Source organism: Salvelinus alpinus, chromosome 2 (assembly GCF_045679555.1).
Source record: "Salvelinus alpinus chromosome 2, SLU_Salpinus.1, whole genome shotgun sequence".
Taxonomy (NCBI): Eukaryota; Metazoa; Chordata; class Actinopteri; order Salmoniformes; family Salmonidae; genus Salvelinus; species Salvelinus alpinus.
Genome location: NC_092087.1, coordinates 10,845,379 through 10,869,942, shown reverse-complemented (window position 1 = coordinate 10,869,942; position 24,564 = coordinate 10,845,379). Strand labels below are relative to the sequence as shown.

The 24,564-nt window shown below is 42.9% G+C and overlaps 2 protein-coding genes and 1 long non-coding RNA gene across 11 annotated transcripts in view; 2 read left to right on the top strand and 1 right to left on the bottom strand.

Annotated features, from left to right (window-relative positions):
* The window catches only part of LOC139553543 (R3H domain-containing protein 2-like), a 78,365-nt gene extending 71,974 nt beyond the window's left edge, over positions 1 to 6,391 (bottom strand). For 6 of the 9 annotated variants that reach the window (XM_071365996.1, XM_071366013.1, XM_071366035.1 and 3 more), the window contains exon 1: positions 5,661 to 6,388. The gene's annotated coding sequence lies outside the window, so the exon portion shown is untranslated. Of the gene's footprint in view, positions 1 to 5,660 lie in introns of all 9 variants that reach the window. The other 3 variants (XM_071365986.1, XM_071366004.1, XR_011670682.1) reach the window with 2 other exon arrangements.
* A 6,839-nt stretch (positions 6,392 to 13,230) lies between these two features.
* Positions 13,231 to 14,157, top strand: LOC139553538 (uncharacterized). Its single transcript, XR_011670671.1, has 3 exons — positions 13,231 to 13,546; positions 13,651 to 13,767; positions 13,863 to 14,157. It is a non-coding gene; the product is annotated as an uncharacterized lncRNA (long non-coding RNA).
* Positions 14,158 to 21,696: 7,539 nt separating this feature from the next.
* Positions 21,697 to 23,890, top strand: LOC139553532 (inhibin beta B chain). Its single transcript, XM_071365967.1, has 2 exons — positions 21,697 to 22,270; positions 22,845 to 23,890. The coding sequence occupies exons 1-2, from the start codon at positions 21,880 to 21,882 to the stop codon at positions 23,642 to 23,644; spliced, it is 1,191 nt and encodes a 396-aa protein (XP_071222068.1). The 5' UTR covers positions 21,697 to 21,879; the 3' UTR covers positions 23,645 to 23,890.
* The last annotated feature ends 674 nt before the right edge of the window (positions 23,891 to 24,564 follow it).

Below are 24,564 nucleotides of genomic sequence, written 5' to 3'. Positions count from 1 at the left end.
GGGGACACCATGGCAGCAGATGTGTAAGTGTGTTAGCGTGTTAGCATATAGCAGGGTTTACACTATTGTACTGTCCATATAGGCTGGCTAGGTCGAGGCCGGGGACACCATGGCAGCAGATGTGTAAGTGTGTTAGCGTGTTAGCATATAGCAGGGTTTACACTATTGTACTGTCCATATAGGCTGGCTAGGTCGAGGCCGGGGACACCATGGCAGCAGATGTGTAAGTGTGTTAGCATATAGCAGGGTTTACACTATTGTACTGTCCATATAGGCTGGCTAGGTCGAGGCCGGGGACACCATGGCAGCAGATGTGTACGTGTGTTAGCATATAGCAGGGTTTACACTATTGTACTGTCCATATAGGCTGGCTAGGTCGAGGCCGGGGACACCATGGCAGCAGATGTGTAAGTGTGTTAGCATATAGCAGGGTTTATACTATTGTACTGTCCGTATAGGCTGGCTAGGTCGAGGCCCGGGGACACCATGGCAGCAGATGTGTAAGTGTGTTAGCGTGTTAGCATATAGCAGGGTTTACACTATTGTACTGTCCGTATAGGCTGGCTAGGTCGAGGCCGGGGACACCATGGCAGCAGATGTGTAAGTGTTTTAGCATATAGCAGGGTTTATACTATTGTACTGTCCGTATAGGCTGGCTAGGTCGAGGCCCGGGGACACCATGGCAGCAGATGTGTAAGTGTGTTAGCGTGTTAGCATATAGCAGGGTTTACACTATTGTACTGTCCGTATAGGCTGGCTAGGTCGAGGCCCGGGGACACCATGGCAGCAGATGTGTAAGTGTGTTAGCATATAGCAGGGTTTACACTATTGTACTGTCCATATAGGCTGGCTAGGTCGAGGCCGGGGACACCATGGCAGCAGATGTGTAAGTGTGTTAGCATATAGCAGGGTTTACACTATTGTACTGTCCATATAGGCTGGCTAGGTCGAGGCCGGGGACACCATGGCAGCAGATGTGTAAGTGTGTTAGCGTGTTAGCATATAGCAGGGTTTACACTATTGTACTGTCCGTATAGGCTGGCTAGGTCGAGGCCGGGGACACCATGGCAGCAGATGTGTAAGTGTGTTAGCATATAGCAGGGTTTACACACAGTGGGTCTAAATTGACAAACTTCCAATCCCCTTAAAAAAATAACAAAAACGACCAGCAGCCAAATCCAATTCTGACATTTAGAAAACTCTCAAAACAAATCTCTGCATTTAGCACTGTTTGTTTGGACCTCTAGTGGCTCATCTGATAGTGACGACTGATCCAGTTCATCTCCCTCAATCCATCATGTCTGGTCTCAGTGAGTGTCTTGCTGCCTTTATGCTCTTCTTCACAGCAGTGACAGTAATGGACGGACACAGCCATGCAATCAACACACACACACACAGTGCATTGTTTGTATATCGTTGCATTTTACATGTGACTGTGTTTTGTTACTTCTCATGTTTTGTGTATTTTTTTACATTTTAAATGGGTATCCAACTAAACACCACACTCGCACACAATGTAAGCCTGGACCCAGAACCATGGAACCAGTCACCTCTTCCTTCCAGTTCTGATCAATTATTCACATCTAGCAAGCAGTGGAGGGAAAGACAGCAAGGAGGATAGCGAGGAGAGAGAGAATAGGGGCAGAGTAGGGAGAAAGAGTGATGGGAGAGCAAGAATGCATGAGAAAGAGAGGAGGACAGAAGCAGCAGCACCTCAGCTCTGTGCTTAGGCAGAGATCTATAAATAGCTCCTCAAATCTCTCTAGAAAAAGCAACTCTGACTGCTACTACTGCCAATACCACTGTTAATACTGCTGCTGCTAATACTGCTGCTGCTGATGCTAATACTGCTGCTGCTAATACTGCTAATGCTGCTGCTGCTAATGCTGCTAATGCTAATAATGCTGCTGCTGCTAATACTGCTAATGCTAATACTGCTAATACTGCTAATGCTGCTGGTAATACTGCCACTAATGCTGCTAATACTGCTGCGAGAAAACAGATACAGAAGCAGATCTCACGTAGACAAACTGATGGAGAGATAGGGAAAGCCTAATTGACTGCCGCCTAATTGACGGCCGTATAAACAGTGAGCTCCAAAAGTATTGGGACAGTAACCATTTTTGTGTTATTTTGGCTCTGTACTCCAGCACTTTGGATTTGAAATGATATAATTACTATGAGGTTGCATGCTAGGAATATGGGACTAAATACTCAACTTTTGACTACTTTAATATACAAATTAATTTGTTACAATACTTTTGGTCCTCTAAACTGGGAGGGGGGGGGGGGGGGGGGGGACTATATACAACATGTCCTGTGATTTCTAAACACCTGATTCAAATCCAAAGCCTTTCAATGTATAAGCCTTTCAATGTTCTGTGTCATCAAGTCCGTAAACCCTTCAGTTATAGAAAATAATCATCAAGGGAACAAAACTTAGGAAAACGTAACATTTTCCAATTCAAAATAAAAAAACAGTAAGTCCAACTTGACTAGAGAAATAGCACATTTCCATAAGAGGTTAATGTTGATATACCCAAGACTAGTTAGGCTATTGACACCAGTCCAATAGCTGAGGTGGATGAGAGAGAGAGCGCAAGATTATTCTCTAAAACCACATAGCCCTTCCACAACAACCTGACAGCAGTTTAGAATTAGAGAACTAGGCAGCATCTACCCAGGCATACGCAGCAGGTAGCCTAGCGGGTAGAGCGTTGGTGTGGGCGAACTGCATCGAGTTGCTGTCAGTTTGAAACTTGTAAAAATGTACATTTTTGTACACAAAAACAAAGTCGTCTGTGGTTCCAGTAGTTAGCTACACAGCAAAATAAATAATGAACTACTGAAAATATTACCAAGATTTGAATTTAGTTCAACTACCACCAGTCCAAGTTACTACAAAATGAACACTGAACAAACATTGTATATTTAACAAGTGTTGGTTCCATGTTTCATGAGCTGAAATAAAAGATCCCAGAAATGTTTACTATACGCAAAAAATATAATTTTTCTCATTGTGTACAAATATGTTTACATCCCTGTTAGTGAGCATTTTTCCTTTGCCAAGATAATCCATCCACCTCACAGGTGTGGCATTTCAAGAAACTGATTAAACAGCATGATCATTACACAGGTGCACCTTGTGCTGGGGACAATAAAAGTCCACTCTAAAATGTGCAGTTTGTCACACAACACAATGCCACAGATGTCTCAAGTTGAGGGAGCGTGCAATTAAAATCAAATCAAATTTGATTGGTCACATACACATGTTTAGCAGATGTTAATGCGAGTGCAGCGAAATGCTTGTGCTTCTAGTTCCAACAGTGCAGTAATATCTAACAATTCCCAACAACTACCTTATACACACAAATCTAAAGGGATGGAATAAGAATATGTACATATAAATATATGGATGGCCGAGCGGCATTGGGGCGGCAGCGTAGCCTAATGGTTAGAGCGTTGGACTAGTAACCGAAAGGTTGCAAGATCGAATCCCCGAGCTGACAAGGTACAAATCTGTCATTCTGCCCCTGAACAAGGCAGTTAACCCACTGTTACTATCATTGAAAATAAGAATTTGTTCTTAAATAGTTAAATAGTTAACGAGTTTAATAAAGGTCAAACAAATATAAAAATAGGCAAGATGCAGTAGATGGTATAAATTACAGTATATACATGTGATATGAGTAATGTAAGATATGTAAACATTAAAAGTGCCATTGTTTAAAGTAACTAGCGATCGGGTCTCAATGCAGCCTCTCAGAGTTAGTGATTGCTGTTTAGCAGTCTGATGGCCTTGAGATAGAAGCTGTTTCTCAATCTCTCGGTCCCAGCTTTGATGCACCTGTACTGGCCTCGCCTTCTGGATGATAGCGGTGTGAACAGGCAGTGGCTCGGATGGTTGTTGTCCTTGATGATATTTTTGGCCTTCCTGTGACATCGGGAGCTGTAGGTGTCCTGGAGGGCAGGTAGTTTGCCCCCGGTGATGCTTTGTGCAGAGCCCACCACCCTCTGGAGAGCCTTACGGTTGAGGGCGGTGCAGTTGCCGTACCAGGCTGTGATGCAGCCCGACAGGATGCTCTCAATTGTGCACCTGTACAATTGTGTCAGGGTTTTGGGTGATAAGCCACATTTCTTCACCCTCCTGAGGTTCACCACACTGTCTGTGTGGGTGGACCATTTCAGTTTGTATGTGATGTGTTCACCCAGGAACTTAAAACTTTCCACCTTCTCCACTGCTGACCCTTCGATGTGGATAAGGGGGTGCTCCCTCTGCTGTTTCCTGAAGTCCACGATCATCTCCTTTGTTTTATTGACGTTGAGTGAGAGGTTGTTTTCCTGACACCACACTCCGAGTGCCCTCACCTCCTCCCTGTAGGCTGTCTCGTCGTTGTTGGTGATCAAGCCCACTACTGTTGTGTCGTCTGCAAACTTGATGATTGAGTTGGAGGCGTGCATGGCCACGCAGTAATGGGTGAACAGGGAGTACAGCAGAGACTGAGCACACACCCTTGTGGGGCCCCAGTGTTGAGGGTCAGTGAAGTGGAGATGTTGTTTCCTACCTTCACCACCTAGGGGCGGCCTGTCAGAAAGTCCAGGACCCAATTGCACAGGGAGAGGTTGAGACCCAGGGCCTCCAGCTTGATGATGATCTTGGAGGGTACTATGGTGTTGAATGCTGAGCTGTAGTCAATGAACAGCATTCTTACATAGGTATTATTTTTGTCCAGATGGTATAGGGCAGTGGGCAGTGTGATGGCGATTGCGTCATCTGTGGACCTGTTGGGGCAGTATGCAAACTGAAGTGGGTCTAGGGTGGCCGGTAAGGTGGAGGTGATATGATCCTTGACTAGCCTCTCAAAGCACTTCATGATGACAGAGGTGAGTGCTACGGGGCAGTAGTCATTTAGTTCAGTTATCTTTGCCTTCTTGGGTACAGGAACAATGTATGCTGGCATGCTGACTGCAGGAATATCCACCAGAGCTGTTGCCAGAGAATTTAATGTTCATTTTTCTACAATAAGATGCCTTCAACGTCGTTATAGAGAAATTGGCAGTATGTCCAACCGGCCTCACAACCACAGACCACGCCAGCCCAGGACATCCACATCCGGCTAATTCACCTGCAGCCTCGTCTTAGGAGTGTTTCTGTCTGTAATAAAGTCCTTTTGTGGGAAAAACCCATTCTGATTTGCTGGGCCTGGCTCCCCATTGGGTGGGAGGGCATAGGCCCGCCCACTTGACAGCCAGGCCCACCCATGGCTGCACCCCTGCCCAGTCATGTGAAATCCATAGATGAGTGCCTAATTACAGTTCATATCAGCCAATTGAAATAAAGTCAGTAAAATCTTTAAAATTGTTGCATTTACATTTTTTGTTCAGTATAGTTACATTACTAGTTTAATTACATGTAGTTCACTACTCCTCAACACTGAAACCATAAGACAGTAAGTATCCTGTTGCATTGTTGTTGGTGATGTTCACCCAACATCAAAACAATGAGTGAGTGGTAATGTTTGGTTGTTTCGTGCTGCTGTTATTCACAATTCATTGAGAATCGTCTAAAACGCTTCAGATCAAGGCTTTGGTTCAATGTTGTGTAGGTAGAATAGCTGATCTCTCAGTGGTTGGTAGAATATTTGAAACCTCTCGCTTACCGTTAAGAGTGAGTCTTCTCTAGATGAAAGCTTCTTCTTTGACGAGGAGTTGTTTCGAGTCGAAAGGCAGCTAACGTTGCATTGTACACAGACAGGCTAACGTGAGCGTGGGTAGCAGCTGCTGGTGCAGTGCCGAGTTCCCGAATGTTTAAATGGACAGCTCACACTGACAACAATACGCAGAAAGCAAGTTAGCCTTTTCTTCTGTCTGTAGCTGTCAACCAGCTGTCAGCTCACAGCTGCTCATTCAACTAGCTAACGTTAGCTACAACACAATCGATGACACGATCATGGGTTATCATGAGCCCATTGACGAAATGCAGATATGCGGCTTGCTCGCTAACGTTAGCTACCTCTTGTCAACCACCCTCCGAATGGTTTACACGTTACTAATAATGGTAGCTAGCAATAAATAGCGAACTAGAGGGCTAACTAGCTCGATGGCTAGCCAAACGCTACTTGGCTCACCGTGAGAGCGACTGTCAAACACTGTCGACTCAAAACAGCGACGCGTGAGACGAGGTACACGAAGCAATGAAGGCCCAACCAAGACAAATCAGAGAGAAAGCATCCAGGTACTAAAATAACTTCTAAAACCAAAATAACGACAACCTTAAGCTTTAAAGAAAATACAAAATAAACAAAAACGCGACACACTTCACCTCCGGCTTCTGCGTGTCAGCACCACTGTTATCGCGCATCTCTGTGCTTTACGTCACCTCACAGTTCTTCAGATTAGTTGCAAAGAAAACAAATAATAATTAGTGTGAATTACTTCAGATTAAAGTGACGCTCCACAATTTTTTTTAAATAATTTCAGCCAGTACTTTTGAAAGTGGTACTAATGAGTCATAACGGGTCCCCGGTTTTTGAGTACTATGTCATCCAATTGTGTAATCCTTTTTTGCAATTTGTATAAAATGGTACAATCCAATTCGTACAATATGTTGCAAATTTGTTGTGTTTAAGATAATGGACTGCATTTGAACTCGCTACATTACTTCTACTGTTATTATTCCACTGAAGGCTACTATTCCACTACAACAAAATAGCACTACTTTACTAGTCTATATTTTTCAACACTTTGGGCAGCTGAAGCGCGTCAAACAATTTTTATTTAGGAAAATTACCCTTGCTAGTTGACTTTATAATAATTTAATTGAGTAAAATCATGTATAGTACCACAGTATGAGTCCTAATACCCCTAAAACCTAGATGCAGAACCTGGAAATTGTTTCAATTGTTTGTTTTTTTACTTCATAAAAGGTCTGTGTTTTGTGTAGGCTTACCCTGGGGTGATGTTTTGATAACCGTGCAAATCTCTCGGACAAGGTAACTTTTATGAATATATTCACCTGTATTTACCCACAAAAGATAACATGCTGATTAGCCGCTAATGTGGCTATCATACAGAACTACACATCCTGTCACAAGCGTTGATGAAATCACTCAAGGTCCAGGGTGGGAAAAGTCTCATCGACAAGTAGCAAGTAACCTAGCAAGTAATTATAGCCTTTTTAGTTTCTCGTGTAAATAATTGATAGTGTATTTCTTGTATGCATTCTTGTTTAACATTTTTTTATTTACCCTAGCCTTTGTAGCTAACTAGCTATCTATCTAGGCAAGTCAGAACAAATTCTTATTTACAATGACAGCCTACCAAAAGGCAAAGGCCTCCTGCGGGGATGGAGGCTGGGATTATAATAAATACCGGACATTAGTTCACGGTTTGTGTAGTCATGCTTCTTTACATGGTGATATGCTAACTAATGTTAGTCCACCAGGCAGGGATATACAGTGCATTCAGAAAGTATTCAGACCCCATGACTTTCCACGTTTTTGTTGCGTTACAGCCTTACTCTAAAATGTGTTCAATTCATTTTTCCCTCGTCTGTCTACATACAATAACCCATAATGACAAACCGAAAACAGGTCTTTAGAATTTTTAGCAAATTTATAAAAAATAAACTGAAATACCTTATTTGCATGAGTATTCAGACCCTTTGCTATGAGACTCAAAATTGAACTCAGGTGCATCCTGTTTCCATTATTCATCCTTAAGATGTTTCTACAAATTGATTGGAGACCACCTGTAGTAAATTCAATTGATTGGACATGATTTGAAAAGGCACACACCTGTCTATATAAGGTCCCACAGTTGACAGTGCATGTCAGTGGAAAAACCAAGCCATGAGGTCGGAGGAATTGTCCGTAGAACTCTGAGACAGGATTGTGTCGAGGTACAGATCTGAGGAAGGGTACCAAAACATTTCTGCAGCATTGAAGGTCCCCAAGAACACTGTGGCCTCCATCATTCTTAAACGGAGGAAGTTTAGAACCACCAAGACTCTTCCTAGAGCTGGCCGCCCGGCCAAACTGAACAATCTATGGAGAAGGGCTCTGGTCAGGGAGGTGACCAAGAAGCCGATGGAGCAGCTCTGACAGAGCTCCAAAGTTCCTATGTGGAGATGGGAGAACCTTCCAGAAGGACAACCATCTCTGCAGCACTCCACCAATCAGGCCTTTATGTTAGTGGCAAGACTTCTCAGTAAAAGGCACATGACAGCCCACTTGGAGTTGGCCAAAAGGCACCTAAAGACTATCAGATCATGAGAAACAAGATTCTCTGGTCTGATGAAACCAAGACTGAACTATTTGGCCTGAATGCCAAGCGTCACGTCTGGAGGAAACCTGGCACCATCCCTACGGTGAAGCATGGTGGCGGCAGCATCATGCTGTGTGGATGTTTTTCAGACGCAGGGACTGGGAGACTAGTCAGGATCGAGGGAAAGATGAATGGAGCAAAGTACAGATAGATCCTTGATGAAAACCTGCTCCAGAGCACTCAGGACCTCATACTGGGGCGACGGTTCACCTTTCAACATGACAACAACCCTAAGCACACAGCCAAGACAACGCAGGAGTGGCTTCAGAACAAGTCTCTGAATGTCCTTGAGTGGCCCAGGCAGAGCCCGGACTTGAACCCGATTTAACATCTCTGGAGAGACTGGAAAATGGCTGTGCAGCGACACTCCCCATATTACCTGACAGAGTTTGAGTGGATCTGCAGAGAAGAATGGGAGAAACTCCCCAAATACAGGTGTGCCAAGCTTGTAGCGTCCTACCCAAGAAGTCTCGAGGCTGTAATCGCTGCCAAAGGTGCTTCAACAAAGTACTGACGAAAGGGTCTGAATACTTATCGAAATGTGATATTTCAGTTTTTTATTTATAATAATTTTGCAAAAATGCCTAAAAATCTGTTTTTGCTTTGCCATTATGGGGTTTTGTGTGTAGATTAATGAGTGGAAAAAAAACAATATAATCCATTTTAGAATAAGGCTGTAACATAACAAAATGTGGAAAAAGTCAAGGGGTCTGAATACTTTCTGAATGCACTGTAGCTAGCTAAATATCACATGGTGGGTTAGCTAGTTAGGCACCTTCGTTGGCTAGTTGGATACATTAGCTAGCTTCTCAGGGGTGCTAGCGTTAGTTCAGGGGTGCTAGCGTTAGCTAGCATCTCAGGGGTGTTGTCGGACTTTTCCGAGAGGCGGTGACATGCTAGCGAATGTGCCTAATGTTAGCGATTAGCGCTAACGTTAAATATCCCTGCCCTGGTGGACTAGGGAGTCCTAGCATGGAGTCTGGAGTCTGGAGAAAACTCTGACTATACGAACAATGAGCTACTTTTGTATATATAGTGTATGTTTTCACCCCTTCAAATTAGTGGATTCGGCTATTTCAGCCACACCCATTGCTGACAGGTGTATAATATCGAGCACACCGCCATGCAATCTCCATAGACAAACATGTGCAGTAGAATAGCTTTACTAAAGAGCTCAGTGTCTTTCAACTCCTTAGCAAAGTTTATTTGTCACGTGCGCCGAATACAACAGGTGTAGTAGACCTTACAGTGAAATGCTGAATACAACAGGTGTAGTAGACCTTACAGTGAAACGCTTACTTACAGGCTCTAACCAACAGTGCAAAAAAGGTATTCGGTGAACAATAGGTAAGTAAAGAAATAAAAAAAACTGTAAAAAGACAGTGAAAAAGTCTACATACAGGCACCGGTTAGTCGGGCTGATTTGAGGTAGTATGTACATTTACATTTACATTTAAGTCATTTAGCAGACGCTCTTATCCAGAGCGACTTACAAACTACATGTAGATATGGTTAAAATGACTATGCATATATGATAAACAGAGAGTAGAAGGCCTCTTTGTCCAAGACTTGGCACTCCGGTACCGCTTGCCATGCAGTAGTAGAGAGAACAGTCTATGACTGGGGTGGCTGGGGTCTTTGACAATTTTTAGGGCCTTCCTCTGACACCGCCTGGTGTAAAGGTCCTGGATGGCAGGCAGCTTAGCCCCAGTGATGTACTGGGCTGTACGCACTACCCTCTGTAGTGCCTTGCGGTCTGAGGTCGGGCAATTGCCATACCAGGCAGTGATGCAACCAGTCAGGATGCTCTCGATGTTGCTTGGCATCGCCATAGGATGCAACCTTTCCAACAAGTCAATTTGTCAAATTCCTGTCCTGCTAAAGGTGCCCCGGTCAACTGTAAGTGCTGTTATTGTGAAGTGGAAACGTCTAGGAGCAACAATGGCTCAGCCGCGAAGTGGTAGGCCACACAAGCTCACAGAATGGGACCGTCGAGTGCTGAAGCGTGTAGCTAAAAATCGTTAAATAAATAAATAAAAATCGTCTACTCTGTTGCAACACTCACTACCGAATTCCAAACTGCCTCTAGAAGCAACATCAGTAAAATAACTGTTCGTCGGGTGCTTCATAAAATGTGTTTCCGGGGCTGAGCAGCAGCACACAAGCCTAAGATCACCGTACGCAACGCCAAGCGTTGGCTGGAGTGGTGTAAAGCTCGCCGACATTGGACTCTAGAGCAGTGGAAACGCGTTCTCTAAAGTGATGAATCGCACTTCCCCATCTGGCAGACAGACGGACGAATCTGGGTTTGGCGGATGCCAGAAGAATGCTACCTGCCCCAATGCATAGTGCCCACTGTAAAGTTTGGTGGAGGAGGAATAATGATCTGGGGCTGTTTTTCATGATTCAGGCTCCTTAGTTCCAGTGAAGGGAAATCTTAATGCTACAGCATACAATGACATTCTAGACGATTCTGTGCTTCCAACTTTATGGCAACAGTTTGGGGATGGCTCTTTCCTGTCAGCATGACAATGGCCCCGTGCATAAACGAGGTCCATACAGAAATTGTTTGTAGAACTTGATTGGCCTGCACAGAGCCCTGACCTCAACCCCATCCAACACCTTTTGGATGAATTGGAATGCAGACTGCGAGCCAGGCCCTAATCTCCCAACATTAGTGGCTGACCTCACCAATGCTCTTGTGGCTGATTTGAAAGCAAGTCCCTGCAATGTTCCAACATCTAGTGGAAAGCCTTCCCAGAGGAGTGGGGACTCCATACTCCAACTCCATAGTAATGCCCATGATTTTGGAATGAGATGTTCGACGAGCAAGTGTCCTCATACAGTACCAGTCAAAAGTTTGGACACCTACTCATTCAACATTTTTTGTCTTTATTTTTACTATTTTCTACATTGTAGAATAATAGTGAAGACATCAAAACTATGAAATATCACTTATGGAATCATGTCTTAAACAAATCTAAATATATTTTAGATTCTTCAAAGTAGCAACCCTTTGCCTTGATGACAGCTTTGCACACTCTTGGCATTCTCTCAACCAGCTTCATGAGGAATGCTTTTCCAACAGTCTTGAAGGAGTTCCCACATATGCTGAGCACTTTTTGGCTACTTTTCCTTCACTCTGTAGTCCAACTCATCCCAAACCATCTCAGTTGGGTTGAGGTCGGGTGATTGTGGAGGCCAGGTCATCTGATGCAGCACTCCATCACTCTCCTTGGTCAACTAGCCCATACACAGCCTGGAGGCGTGTTTGGGGTCATTGTCCTGACGAAAAACAAATTAGAGTCCCAGATAGGATGGCGTATTGCTGCAGAATGCTGTGGTAGCCATGCTGGTTTAGTGTGTCTTGAATGTTAAATAAATCACTGACAGTGTCACCAGCAAAGCACCATCACACCTCCTCCTCCATGCTTCACAGTGGGAACCACACATGCGAAGATCATCTGTTCACCTACTCTATGTCTCACAAAGAAACAGCGGTTGGAAACAAAATCTCAAATTTGGACTCATCAGACCAAAGGACAGATTTCCACCGGTCTAATGTCCATTGCTCATGTTTCTTGGCCCAAGCAAGTCTCTTATTATTATTGGTGTCCTTTTTAGTAGTTTTTTGTTGTTGCAGCAATTCGACCATGAAGGCCTGATTCATGCAGTCTCCTCTGAACAGTTGATGTTGAGATGTGTCTGTTACTTGAACTCTGTGAAGCATTTATTTGGGCTGCAATTTGAGGTGCAGTTAACTCTAATGAACTTATCCTCTGCAGCAGAGGTAGCTCTGTGTCTTCCTTTCCTGTGGCGGTCCTCATGAGAGCCAGTTTCAATATAGCGCTTGATGGTTTTTGCGACTGCACTTGAAGAAACGTTCAAAGTTCTTGAAATGTTCCACATTGACTGATCTTCATGTCTTAAAGTAATGGACTGTCATTCATCTTTGCTTATTTGAGCTGTTCCTGACATAATATGGACTTGGTCTTTTACCAAATAGGGCTATTTTCTTTATACCACCCATACTTTGTCACAACACAACTGATTGGCTCAAACGCATTAAGAAGGAAAGAAATTCCACAAATTAACTTTTAACAAGGCACACCTGTTAACTGAAATGCATTCCAGGTGACTACCTCGTGAAGCTGGTTGAGAGAATGCCAAGCGTGTGCAAAGCTGTCAAGGCAAAGGGTGGCTACTTTGAAAAATCTCAAATATATATTTGATTTGTTTAACACTTTTTTTGGCTACTACATGATTTCATGTGTTATTTCATAGTTTTGATGTCTTCACTATTATTCTACATTGTAGAAAACAGTAAAAATAAAGAAAAACCCTGGAATGAGTAGGTGTGTCCAAACTTTTGACTGGTACTCTACTTTTGGTCATGTAGTGTAACTAGCTAGCTACACGTTACCTAAATATCCATGCGCTGGTGGGCTGACGTTAGCTAGAATGTCACCACGTGGAAAAGTGTGACTACGTGAACGGTGAGCTAGCATTAATTAACTAGCTGGCTAGCTATTGTAGCTCACACAGGACTTGTTGGCTCAATGTTTCCCATAGAAAACACATGGTTTTGTTCCACGAGTGCATATGTTGCACATGATTTAAACAAATTCCCTGTGAAATCAGTTATACATGTCAGCAGGGATGGAAATTAAGCTAGCCCGAGGCTAATATTTTTCCGACTGGGCTAGTAGAAAATGGGCCAAACTAGCTTGACACAGCAGTAACATTTTGCCTTTACAAACATCAAATACCACAGAATTTAGGACCTGAATGTTACCCGTGCTAGTAGAAATCACGGACTGCTGGCCATTGCCCCAAATCCCTGCATGTCAGTCCCTTTCAGACACCCCCCCCCCCCCCCATCACTGTTGATCCTCCTTAGTGACCTCACGGCTTAGGGTTTTAACTTTCCACTTGAGAATTAGAATCAGAAGTACAGTAGTATAGCTCATCGCAATACTTCACCTCATTGGGCAAATAGTACCCTAGACTGTCCTGTCAGGTGATTGGACCGGAAACCCAGTGACAACACTCGGATCTGCAGTTACCATTTTCATGATGGGAAAGAGAAATGGCCCTGTATTTACCAGACAAGGTGTCTCATCCACCATGGCAGAAGAGGAAGATCCAGACTGTTAATTCTGGAGGAAATAACAAACAATGAGGATTGGGAGATGAGGGACAACTTGTCACATTGTCCAAGGTGGGTCTGTGTTATGATAAACAATGTATTTTCTGCCCAGATAAAGATGGTGATACAGCATTGTAAAAGACCCACCACTGACCAAATGTCTCTTTGTTTTCCAGTCCCAACAGGAGAGGTTCCCTCAGACCATCCGGTGCATAGACATCCTGTTCCAGTGTGATCCGAGAGCGAGCATCCAGTTTTGGAGACTACAGCAGATCGAGCCTGTGGACGGACAGGTCAGTAACTCATCAAATATGATACAATATTATGTAAAACATTGAATTTGTAGATGCATCGAAATCTTTACTTTTTGTCTCCTTTTCCCCATTAGACATGAGGCATGACATGCGAAACATCAGGCTCCCCCCACGAGAAGCAGTGCATGATCAACGTCACCCTCAGCAAGGTGATCTGCTGGAAGTGATGTACTCTCTCACTCTGGGGGTAAGACATCATTTAAACATCACAGATATAAATTGCCACTGTGTCCATTATAAAAATGCTATGTGAATTGTGTTGTACTACTAAATGAAACTGAGGAGATGCACTCAGACCAGCCTTTGTGATTGAATTAACGTTAACTACATTACTTTAGTTGGCTGCTTTGAGCAAAACTTTAATGTAATATAACCTATTCTAGGAGCCTTTTTGCTTGTGTATATGTAACGGATGTGAAATGGCTAGCTAGTTAGCGGGTACGCGCTACTAGCATTTCAATCAGTTACGTCACTTGCTCTGAGACTTAAGTAGGGTTTCCCCTTGCTCTGCAAGGGCCGTGGCCTTTGTGGAGCGATGGGTAACGATGCTTCGTGGGCGACCGTTGATGTGTGCAGAGGGTCCCTGGTTCGCGCCCGTGTCGGGGCGAGGGGACGGTTTAAAGTTATACTGTTACATTGATGCTGTTGACCCGGATCACTGGTTGCTGCGGAAAAGGAGGAGGTTGAAAGGGGGGTGAGTGTAACGGATGTGAAATGGCTAGCTAGTTAGCGGGTACGCGCTACTAGCATTTCAATCAGTTACGTCACTTGCTCTGAGACTTAAGTAGGGTTTCCCCTTGCTCTGCAAGGGCCGCGGCTTTTGTGGAGCGATGGGTAACGATGCTTCGTGGGTGTCAGTTGTTGATGTGTGCAGAGGGTCCCTGGTTCGCGCCCGTGTCGGGGCGAGGGGACGGTCTAAAGTTATACTGTTACATATAATCTTTATTCATTGTTCACTTGTTTTTCAACAATGTCAGGTACAGGCAGGGACGACTGGGGCCTTCAGCAAGTAAGACACGGGGTACGAAATAATTTGAACATCACAGATATAAATTCCCACTGTGCCCATGATAAAGTTAACTACATTACTTTAGTTGGCTGCTTTGAGCAAAACTTCTAGGAGCCTTGTGTGTGAACTATGTGGAATATTTTTGGACCATTGTCTTCCCTGAAAACGGGTACTGACAGCAGGAGCAATATGTGTCTGTCAGAGGTTGTTACGCTGGATGGGGACGGATGCTTTGGTGGTCTAAACAATGAAGAAGCAGGTGTCGCTTCCAGGGATGTGGAGCTGACCTTTGACCTGGTGCCTGTAAGGATGGTCTTCACAGAGGCGGTAAGATCCTCCCTCCTTGATATAGAAATAATTTCAACTTCACTGCCTCCTCAACGGTAAGATCCCTTGCATCATAGGGGCACTTGACCTCCACCACGGCTGTCGTACCGACCAGACCATCCAATGAGGCACCCAGGATCCCAGACCTCGTGACCCAAAGCCCTGACTCCTGCACATCCATCCCTGTAGCCATTTTGAATGCCTTGATGCCCTCCTTTTTGTTATCTCTGCCCCACTTTACAGACATCACACCCATCCAATGACTGTGATCTGAGGACCCTTTTTAGCAGCGACAGAGTAACGCGCTTGGATCTAACTGCTCCGTAATTGCTGGCCGTCAACCTCCCTCTCCTCATGGTGTGCCATGTTGGGGTTGCTGTGCTGTCCAACTGACAGCGCCATGCCAACCAGGATGCCTGCATGCCGCAGGTGCCTTTGTTATTATTTTTTTAACAATGTCTGGTACAGACTGGGATAACAGGGAGGGTAGCTGTTGTTCTGGCTCAGGTTCAAGGAGCCATGCCATTCCACTGAACCTGCCCTGGAGACGGTTCCTTAGCCACTGAAGATCGTCCTCTGTGGGCTTTCGGGACAGACGGTTGTAGTCTTCGGCCAGGTACAGATCCCCCACTGAGTGCAACTGGTTGGGCCACGGCTGGCTTCCTCCACTGGCATTCCACATCAGTACGGCCGATATTGTGAACCGTTAAAATAGGCTGCATGGCTACACTGGTGATCTACATGGGGTCATTCTCATGTGGTAGAGAGAATTCTCCTATTTCTCCTATTTACTTAACTTTCCATTGCAGAATATATTCCTCACCTTTTCTGGTCGCGACGGGTTCATATTCCCGAAGGAGCCGTTCAACAAATTACCATGTACATCTCTCATTTAATTGGACCAAGTAGGCTACGAAATAGATCAATTATATGTATTTGAAGTTTTGCAATATCATAGGCAGCGCGGTATATAATATCGGTATACAGTCACATTTAACAGCAGATCTTTTATATTGAAGTCGCCTATGTACTGTATCAAGTTAGTTTCTAGTTTTTATTGTCGCGTGCACAAGTACAGTGAAATGCCTTTTCTTGCTCGCTCATTCCCGGCAATCCAGCCTGGGAGACGCACAATTGGCCCAGCGTCGGCCGGGTTTGGCCGGTATAGGCCGTCATTGTAAATAAGAATTTGTTCTTGACTGACTTGCCTAGTTAAATAAAGGTAAAAAAATGTAAACAATTTAGCAATGAATATCAGTAGTACTGTAAAGACATATATACAAAATCAACTAGAAGAGAAATAAAATAAAACTGTGACTACTGTAAGTACTGTAATTGAAAAAACAATGTGCCCTATAACATTTCAGAATTCGCAGGCCATCATCATATTTAGGTTGGGGTAAAAGTCGATATAAAACTTTCTACTAACTTTCTGCTTAAATAAAGGTGAAATATATATTTTTAAACTGACACAACAATTTGCCTTGATTTTGTCGTTCAGAAACTGACAGTCATTTTCCAAATACAGTGTAAACAACTGCAAAGATTAAAACATTCTGTCAACAACGTAAATAGACAAGTCATTTATGTAAAATTGTTTAAATCAAATCAAATTGTATTGGTCACATACACATATTTAGCAGGTGTTATTAGCCACCATAATCCTGGCTGCTGACTCTGTGACCTAGCCACCATAATCCTAGCTGCTGACTCTGTGACCTAGCCACCATAATCCTGGCTGCTGATTCTGTGACCTAGCCACCATAATCCTGGCTGCTGATTCTGTGACCTAGCCACCATAATCCTGGCTGCTAACTCTGTGACCTAGCCACCATAATCCTGGCTGCTGACTCTGTGACCTAGCCACCATAATCCTGGCTTCTGACTCTGTGACCTAGCCACCATAATCCTGGCTTCTGACTCTGTGACCTAGCCACCATAATCCTGGCTGCTGACTCTGTGACCTAGCCACCATAATCCTGGCTGCTGACTCTGTGACCTAGCCACCATAATCCTGGCTGCTGACTCTGTGACCTAGCCACCATAATCCTGGCTGCTGACTCTGTGACCTAGCCACCATAATCCTGGCTTCTGACTCTGTGACCTAGCCACCATAATCCTGGCTGCTGACTCTGTGACCTAGCCACCATAATCCTGGCTGCTGACTCTGTGACCGCTCCACTTTTTCTCCTGGTTGGCTGTCTCCTGTGCCACGCCGTTGTTGTCACTCTTGCCCTGCTGGACTCCCTAATGTTTACCGTACTACATGTCCTGTCTAGTGTATTGTATCCTATGTATTTCCCCTCTCTGCTGAGTTTGTGGGCCTACTGGATGCTCTCATATGTGTATATATATACTGTATTCTCTACTATCTACTGTATCTTAGTCTATGTTGCTCTGACATTATTCTCAAGTTGCTCGTCCAGATATTTATATATCCTTTACTTAGATTTGTGTATATTTAGGTATTTGCTGTGAAATTGTTAGATATTACTTGTTAGATATTGCTGCACTGTAGGAACTAGAAGCACAAGCATTTCGCTACACCTGCAGTAACATCTGCTCAACACGTGCATGTGACCAATAACATTTGATTTGATACTGTAACATGAGTGATTGTGTCCCTCATTTGTTTTCGTTATGTGAATCTCTGTATTATACTTTTCCCCTGTGTTCCTTATTGAAAATCAAATAAACAAATGTTTTTTTTGTAATATAATTTATTTGTTGACAATCAGTGTCTTACATAAACCATTGCTTACTGTAATTAGTAACTGTAAAATATGCACTGTTGGCCTACTGTAGCCTAGTGGTGCATGTAAGCCAGCTATGGGTGGATGCCTGATTCAGAGGGGTTGGGTTTAATGCGGAAGACATATTTCAGTTGAATGCATTCAGTTGTACAACTGACTAGGTATCTCCCTTTCCCCTTTCCCAGCCTGTTGCAATTGTATTGGTGTAGTAACCACAACTCACCACAAGGTGACGGGCAAGTACATCTAACTGTGATTTAAAATAAACCAGTGAATTGTTATAGGACTACAATTTTGGTTCAACTAGGGTTAAAATGACAGATTACTTAGTCTGACCTATGTTCATCCACCAACATCATACTTTTGAATTTTGATTAAAAAGCTAATGCTTTCGAGTGTTATTCTCTGGGATCATACATCTTGTAAAATAACGGTGGATTTTCTACACACCTTGTATGATATGTATATTTTTTTATTCAATTGGTTTCACTATGACTGTCTTGTCTTATGTTATTAGGAATGTCATTGACCTGGTTCAGGTACACTGTAGAACATTTCCTGTATTTATTTATTTTTACAGTAAATTACTGGCAGCACAGTAGCCAGTAGGTTACTGTACATTTACAGTAAAATACTGGCAGCACAGAAGACAGTAAATTACTGTAGATTTTAGGAACTTTACTGAAACACACATTAACAGCATGTTACTGTAAAACCTGACTACAGCAACATGCTGTATTTCTAGAATTTACAGGGCATTACTAGAAGCACAGGCAGCTAGTGCCAATGATGGGCAGTATTTCTGTTACATGTATTTAATATAGGTACTTCCAATAGTTTCAATACCTATTTTGTCATTTGTATTTCACTGGCCTGAGGTACAATTCATGTATGTTGTAACAGTTTAATTAGAATACATATATTTTGTATTTTCTAATACAAAAATAAGCTTGAACTACAACAACATGCACAGTAAAGGTAACATAATATTTTAACTTGCTATGACTGTGATATGTTCTTGTTTATCTACCATCGTTTAAAACCCATGTAGGTCTAAGCCCTAAGATCGCACATATCTATTAAGCCTGCATATGGAATTGTTTTAAGATGGTCATAAAATGTAGAATTTAGCCATTAGATTTTGAATTTTAGGACCCCTGTAGGTATAAATAAAATATATATACAAATTATTTGATGAAACATTGATGAAGCATCAGGGGATTCATCGGAAGGTAACCTGGCTGTATAAATTGCAATAAGTGCATAGGGGATAAAATGTTCCAAAAATAACATGACTGATCATGGGTAAAAAAAAATACATGCCTTCTTATATCACTCAGATATAGGACAGATATTTCAAGTCCTTGTTCCTTATGATTTATTTTTTTACTTTCTGTTTTGCGTTATTCAATGCATTTCTATGGGATATAGCAGTAAATGCCAAATTCAATGTTTTATCAAATCATTTTTGTATATATATACTTTTTATACCTACAGGGGTCCTAAAATTCAAAACCAAATGGATAAATTCTACATTTTATGACCATCTTAAAACAATTCCATATGCAGGCTTAATAGATATTGCGATCTAAGGGCTTAGACCTACATGGGTTTTAAACGATGGTAGATAAACAAGAACATATCACAGTCATAGCAAGTTAAAATATTATGTTACCTTTACTGAGCATGTTGTTGTAGTTCAGCGGGCTACTTGCAAGTTCATCTGAACTCTCTGTCTCGGACATCCTCATTTCAAAGAGGTCTTCTTACAAAACAGACTATCCAGACCGACCTGTTCGAAATGAGGATGACCGAGACAGAGAGTTCAGATGACTGCTGCAAAGCTAGTGGATGTCATACAGCCAAACAACCAGTCTCCCCTTTTCAATATTGATGACTTATTGGTTTGTAGCTCACACGGTTCGGGTTTTACAGACGATTTCGTGATTATTTTTCTTGTCCGGATCATCTCATGTGTAGAAAAAGGCCGCTTTCACCCACCCCATGTTATGGAATAGGCGGAAAGAGGGGATTGAGCTGCAGCCACTACAAAAATCCGTAAGTCTCTAGTAGTAACACACAGGGAGCTATTCAATATTCAAAATGACATCACCGGGTGCGTCAAATTAACACTTGGAAAGCACACTGCTGTCTATTATTATAATGAGCTCCGCCCCCAAACAAGGCTAAATATTTTTGTACCTGATGTGCGTTCAATTTGCTTGAATGTTTGCTATGTTGCTTAACGGTTTGTATATGTTAATGAGCCAGAAACCGCAATACCATGCACCCACTAGTGTTCAAAATGTTTTTGGAGCGCTCCAAAAATACAGTATGGTACTGTATTCTGGTGGGTGGTACTGAATTACAGGAAAGTACTGGCAGCACAGTAGCCAGTAAATAACTGTAGATTTACAGGACAAGGTTTTTAGATTCCAAAAATACGGTATGGTACTGTATTCTGTGCGGTACAGCATTCTCACTAATGGGTGCAACAAATATAGCCTCTTAAAAGGCACGCCTCAAAACATGTTAATGAGTTAGCGATTCTTTCCCGACCACAACACTTTCTGAAAAAATGCATCATAATTCACAGTATGCTGCTGTTAATATACAGCACTGTAGTGGAATTCCATTAAGCCCCCATTAATGTATTGCTACTTACAGTACTGTAACATGGAATTACAGTAACTAACTGTAAAGTTCTTGCTCTAAATGTACAACAATTTCTTACTGTGTAGGCCCTTTATGGTATTAGTGTACATTGAGTGGGCAGGCAGCCCTATTGGTCTGCTGGCCTACATATGCAGAACAACTTGGAACAAAATCAGTATTTTATTCATGTCCTCTTGTAAATGTAATCTAGGTTACTGTTATTTTTTTTAACCTTTATTCAACTAGGCAATGACCTAATCACATTTTTAGAACCTTCAGCGCCAACGTGTTCGTTCACCTGCTAGGAGGCACGCAGCACTTCAAATCTGTGTATTATCAGTGTATTGACACCATTTTGCAATTGGGTAAAAATATAACACTTACAGTATGCAGACACAAAAATAGCCCATAACGACTATCAATTTCAGACACACCTGCGCACATACGGACTCACACGGTCAAATACATGATCAAAACATTAAATAGAGTAGAATAGACATCAATATCAACATTAAGTTCATATTCCTGAGAGAGACGATACTGCACATCAATATTGTCTCTGTCCTGCTCCACCCCACCCCACTCCATTCTGCAGGACATTTCCCGACAGAGCAATAGGCCTAATTAATTGCATCATATTTACTTACATTATCAAGTCTATCTGTCCATCTAGAGATTGAGTAAAGAGTGATACCTAGCTGGGGTAAAGTTCATAGTTTGCTGTACTTTGGTCTGGTCACTTCAATGTGAGGCGTCGCGCTGACTAATACCCGGGCATCATGCCATCGTTCAAATAAAGATGTGTCAAAGTTGGCAAATGCTACAGGTCTACGTGGCATGGCATGCCACAGGTATTTGCGCTATTATGATTTATTATTCTGTAATATAGGGGTGTGATAGGCTATATTATCGATCCCAGCTATCTCTTATTTTAACCTTAAAAGCACTGTGCGTAATGTGGCATATTTCATCACTGTGCGCTATGGTGCTCTCTCGTTCTTGCACGTATTTCTCTGTGCGCGCGCGCGTGTGTGTGTCTGCGAGTGCGCGTCCGCGTCCGCGAGACTGTGTAGTGGCTGTAATGTATTTGATGTTCTCATTGGTGCCTCCCCTCTAACGTGTCACAATTTCTGGTAGATTAACCCAGATATGGGGAGCATCATCAGGTGTTGAAGTACCACTAACGCTCTCTTAACCCTTGTCTTCGAGGCATCCACCTGCAGGAACAAGCACCTGCTGACTGAAAAAAAGTTCAGAAACTTGTGCAACCAACTCAGGAACAACACATATTTCAACATGTTTTCTTCCATTTGATCGATTATTTTACCAACGCCTTGTGCCTTTAAAATGCATAGTGTTCGAGACTCCACCAACATGCTATTCTCTTCATCTTCAACATTGCCAATGTATTTATTGATGACGTCTCTGCTGGTGATGGGCCTGGAGGCTGCGGCCACCGCAGGGACCACGCCGGGCTGCGCGTCCTGCCGCATGCCGCTAATGGAGAAGGATGCAGAGCAGAGGCTCCTGGTTGAAATCGCCAAGCAGCAGATCTTGAACAACCTGCACCTGAAAGAGAGACCAAATATCACATCGACGGTGCCCCGCGCTGCACTTCTCACCGCGCTCCGCAAACTGCACGCGGGACGTGTCAGATCGGACGGCACCTTTGAACTTGAAAACAAAATCAAGGAAACCAAAGATCCGGGATATGAAATAGTGAGCTTCGCAGAAATAGGTAAGTGTACTTAAAAAATATATATATTATAGTGTATGCTAGTGGAACCTTATGTTCGCTTTATGGGGCTTTATTGTTTATGAACTCAAATGTACTGGTATCGAATGCGCTTTTGGAACAATGTAAATAAGTCATGTACATTGAAATACAAAGTTGACACACTTATTTACATTGAAACCCTGACTTAAGATATCTATTTTACCTCAAGGTACCTCGAGCTTTTGCTCGCATCGTTCTATTTGATCTCAATCCTTTATTTATGCAGAAGTTGGTAACGCTCATGTCCAAAATCAGGTGCATATTACACACCTCTTTTCTCTTGCGCATTTCAATAGAAACTATTAATGATTCGATTTTGATGGTTTGAAATAACTTTGAAATAACAGATTAACATCAGTTTCTATGTTTACTGAAATAAATCGAATGTAGTTCTTGACTTGCATAATGTCGAATGTAGTGCTCGAGATGTATTGGCATCACTTATAGAATGGACCTGAAAGACTGTTTATACTTGAAAGATGACAAACCGATCCTCACTCTTTCTCTCTGTTTGTCTTTTCTCTCTGTGATCTAGATGAGATGAACACTACTACTGGAGCCCAGCCAGGCCTCACCTTCCAGTTCCTGCAGGAGAGAGAACACAGCATCCAGGTGCTTCAGTCTGCCCTGTGGCTGTATGTCCACTCCTCCGACACCCCTAACCGGGGTCCCCGCCCCACCGCCACAGCCCACATCTACCTGTCTAGCCCTGGGGAAGGCAGATCCAACCACACCCTCCTCTTGGAGAAGATCTTGGATGTGCAGAAGAGCAACTGGCATACCTTCCCCATCACCCACACCCTACAGGCGTTCATGGACGGGAGCAAGCGGCTGCTACAGCTTGAGGTCATCTGCAAGGAGGCCGGGTTTGAGCCGGGCCAAGGCCAGAACCTGTGTGAGCTGGGTAAGACCATGGACATGGCTCATCAGCCATTTGTGGTGGCCCAGGTGCGGCTCCGTGACAACTCCAGGCACATCCTCCAGAAGAGGTCTCTGCGCTGCGGGGACAACGTCAGCGTTTGCTGCAAGAAGGACTTCTATGTCAAGTTCAAGGATATCCAGTGGCAGGACTGGATCATAGCACCTGAGGGGTACCATATGAATCACTGTATGGGTCAGTGTCCCCAGGCCCTGGCCGGGTCTCCGGGCATCGCGTCTTCTTTCCACGCCACAGTGTTCAGTCAGCTCAAAGCCAACGGCATCAATTCAGCGGTGTCTTCTTGCTGCGTGCCCATCCAGCGTAGGCCTCTGTCTATGGTCTACTTCAACTCACAGCACAGCATCGTCAAGACCGACGTCCCTGATATGATCGTAGAGTCCTGCGGCTGTACGTAAACACATAAAAGAGAAAGACCAGACATTCAGCTTATGATGCTTTTAGTCTGAGAAGACTAGATTGGATTTGTTACACACACACACACACACACAATTTAAGGTATTCTGTCTCTATCAATTTGATAGATGGTTTTTGCACAGAAAGTGAGAATGAGGCTTCAATGTCTTGTAACTAGCAGACCTGGTTCAAATACTATATAGGGTATTTCAAATACTTTCAAAGACATTTAGAAGTAAGTATTTCAATATATATAATAAAAAAAAAAAAATGTTTTAAGATGTAGTTGAATATTGTAATATATTTGGAAATACACTTGGAAAGTATTTGGAAATACACTTGGAAAGTATTGGAAAATACTTACATACACTGACTCAAATACACTCCCAGGCATTTGAAAATAGTATTTGAAATAAATATTTGGAAATACTTTCAAATAGTAGGCTATTTATGGGAAATTATTTGAAAATACTTTCAAATACTTACAATAGAAGTAGTTGATTAGGGCCATATTTTTGGAAAAATACTGAGATACACAGAAAATAAGTATTTAAATATCAAATAATCAAATACACATGTATTTGATCCCAGGTCTGGTAACCATGCCAACGGGGAATAGTACTGAATGTTAATAGGGTTTGGTCAGTCATGTGGTCACACAAGACACATGACGGAAAGAGGAGAGAGATTAATATATATCTAACCTTCTTTCATTTAAAAAAAAATTAATCTATGAGCTGTGTTATTACTTTATCTTTTATACTAAATGTGTTGTGTATACTGGTGAATGTGAGTTAAAATGCAGTAAGATTTATTGCAGTCAGTCAGCGCCTGGACTTCAGAGAAATGTACTAGAACATATCTGAGCTTTACAAAGGCTCTTTGCGTTTCTTAAATGTTGTGTTGCATTGACAATCTTCAC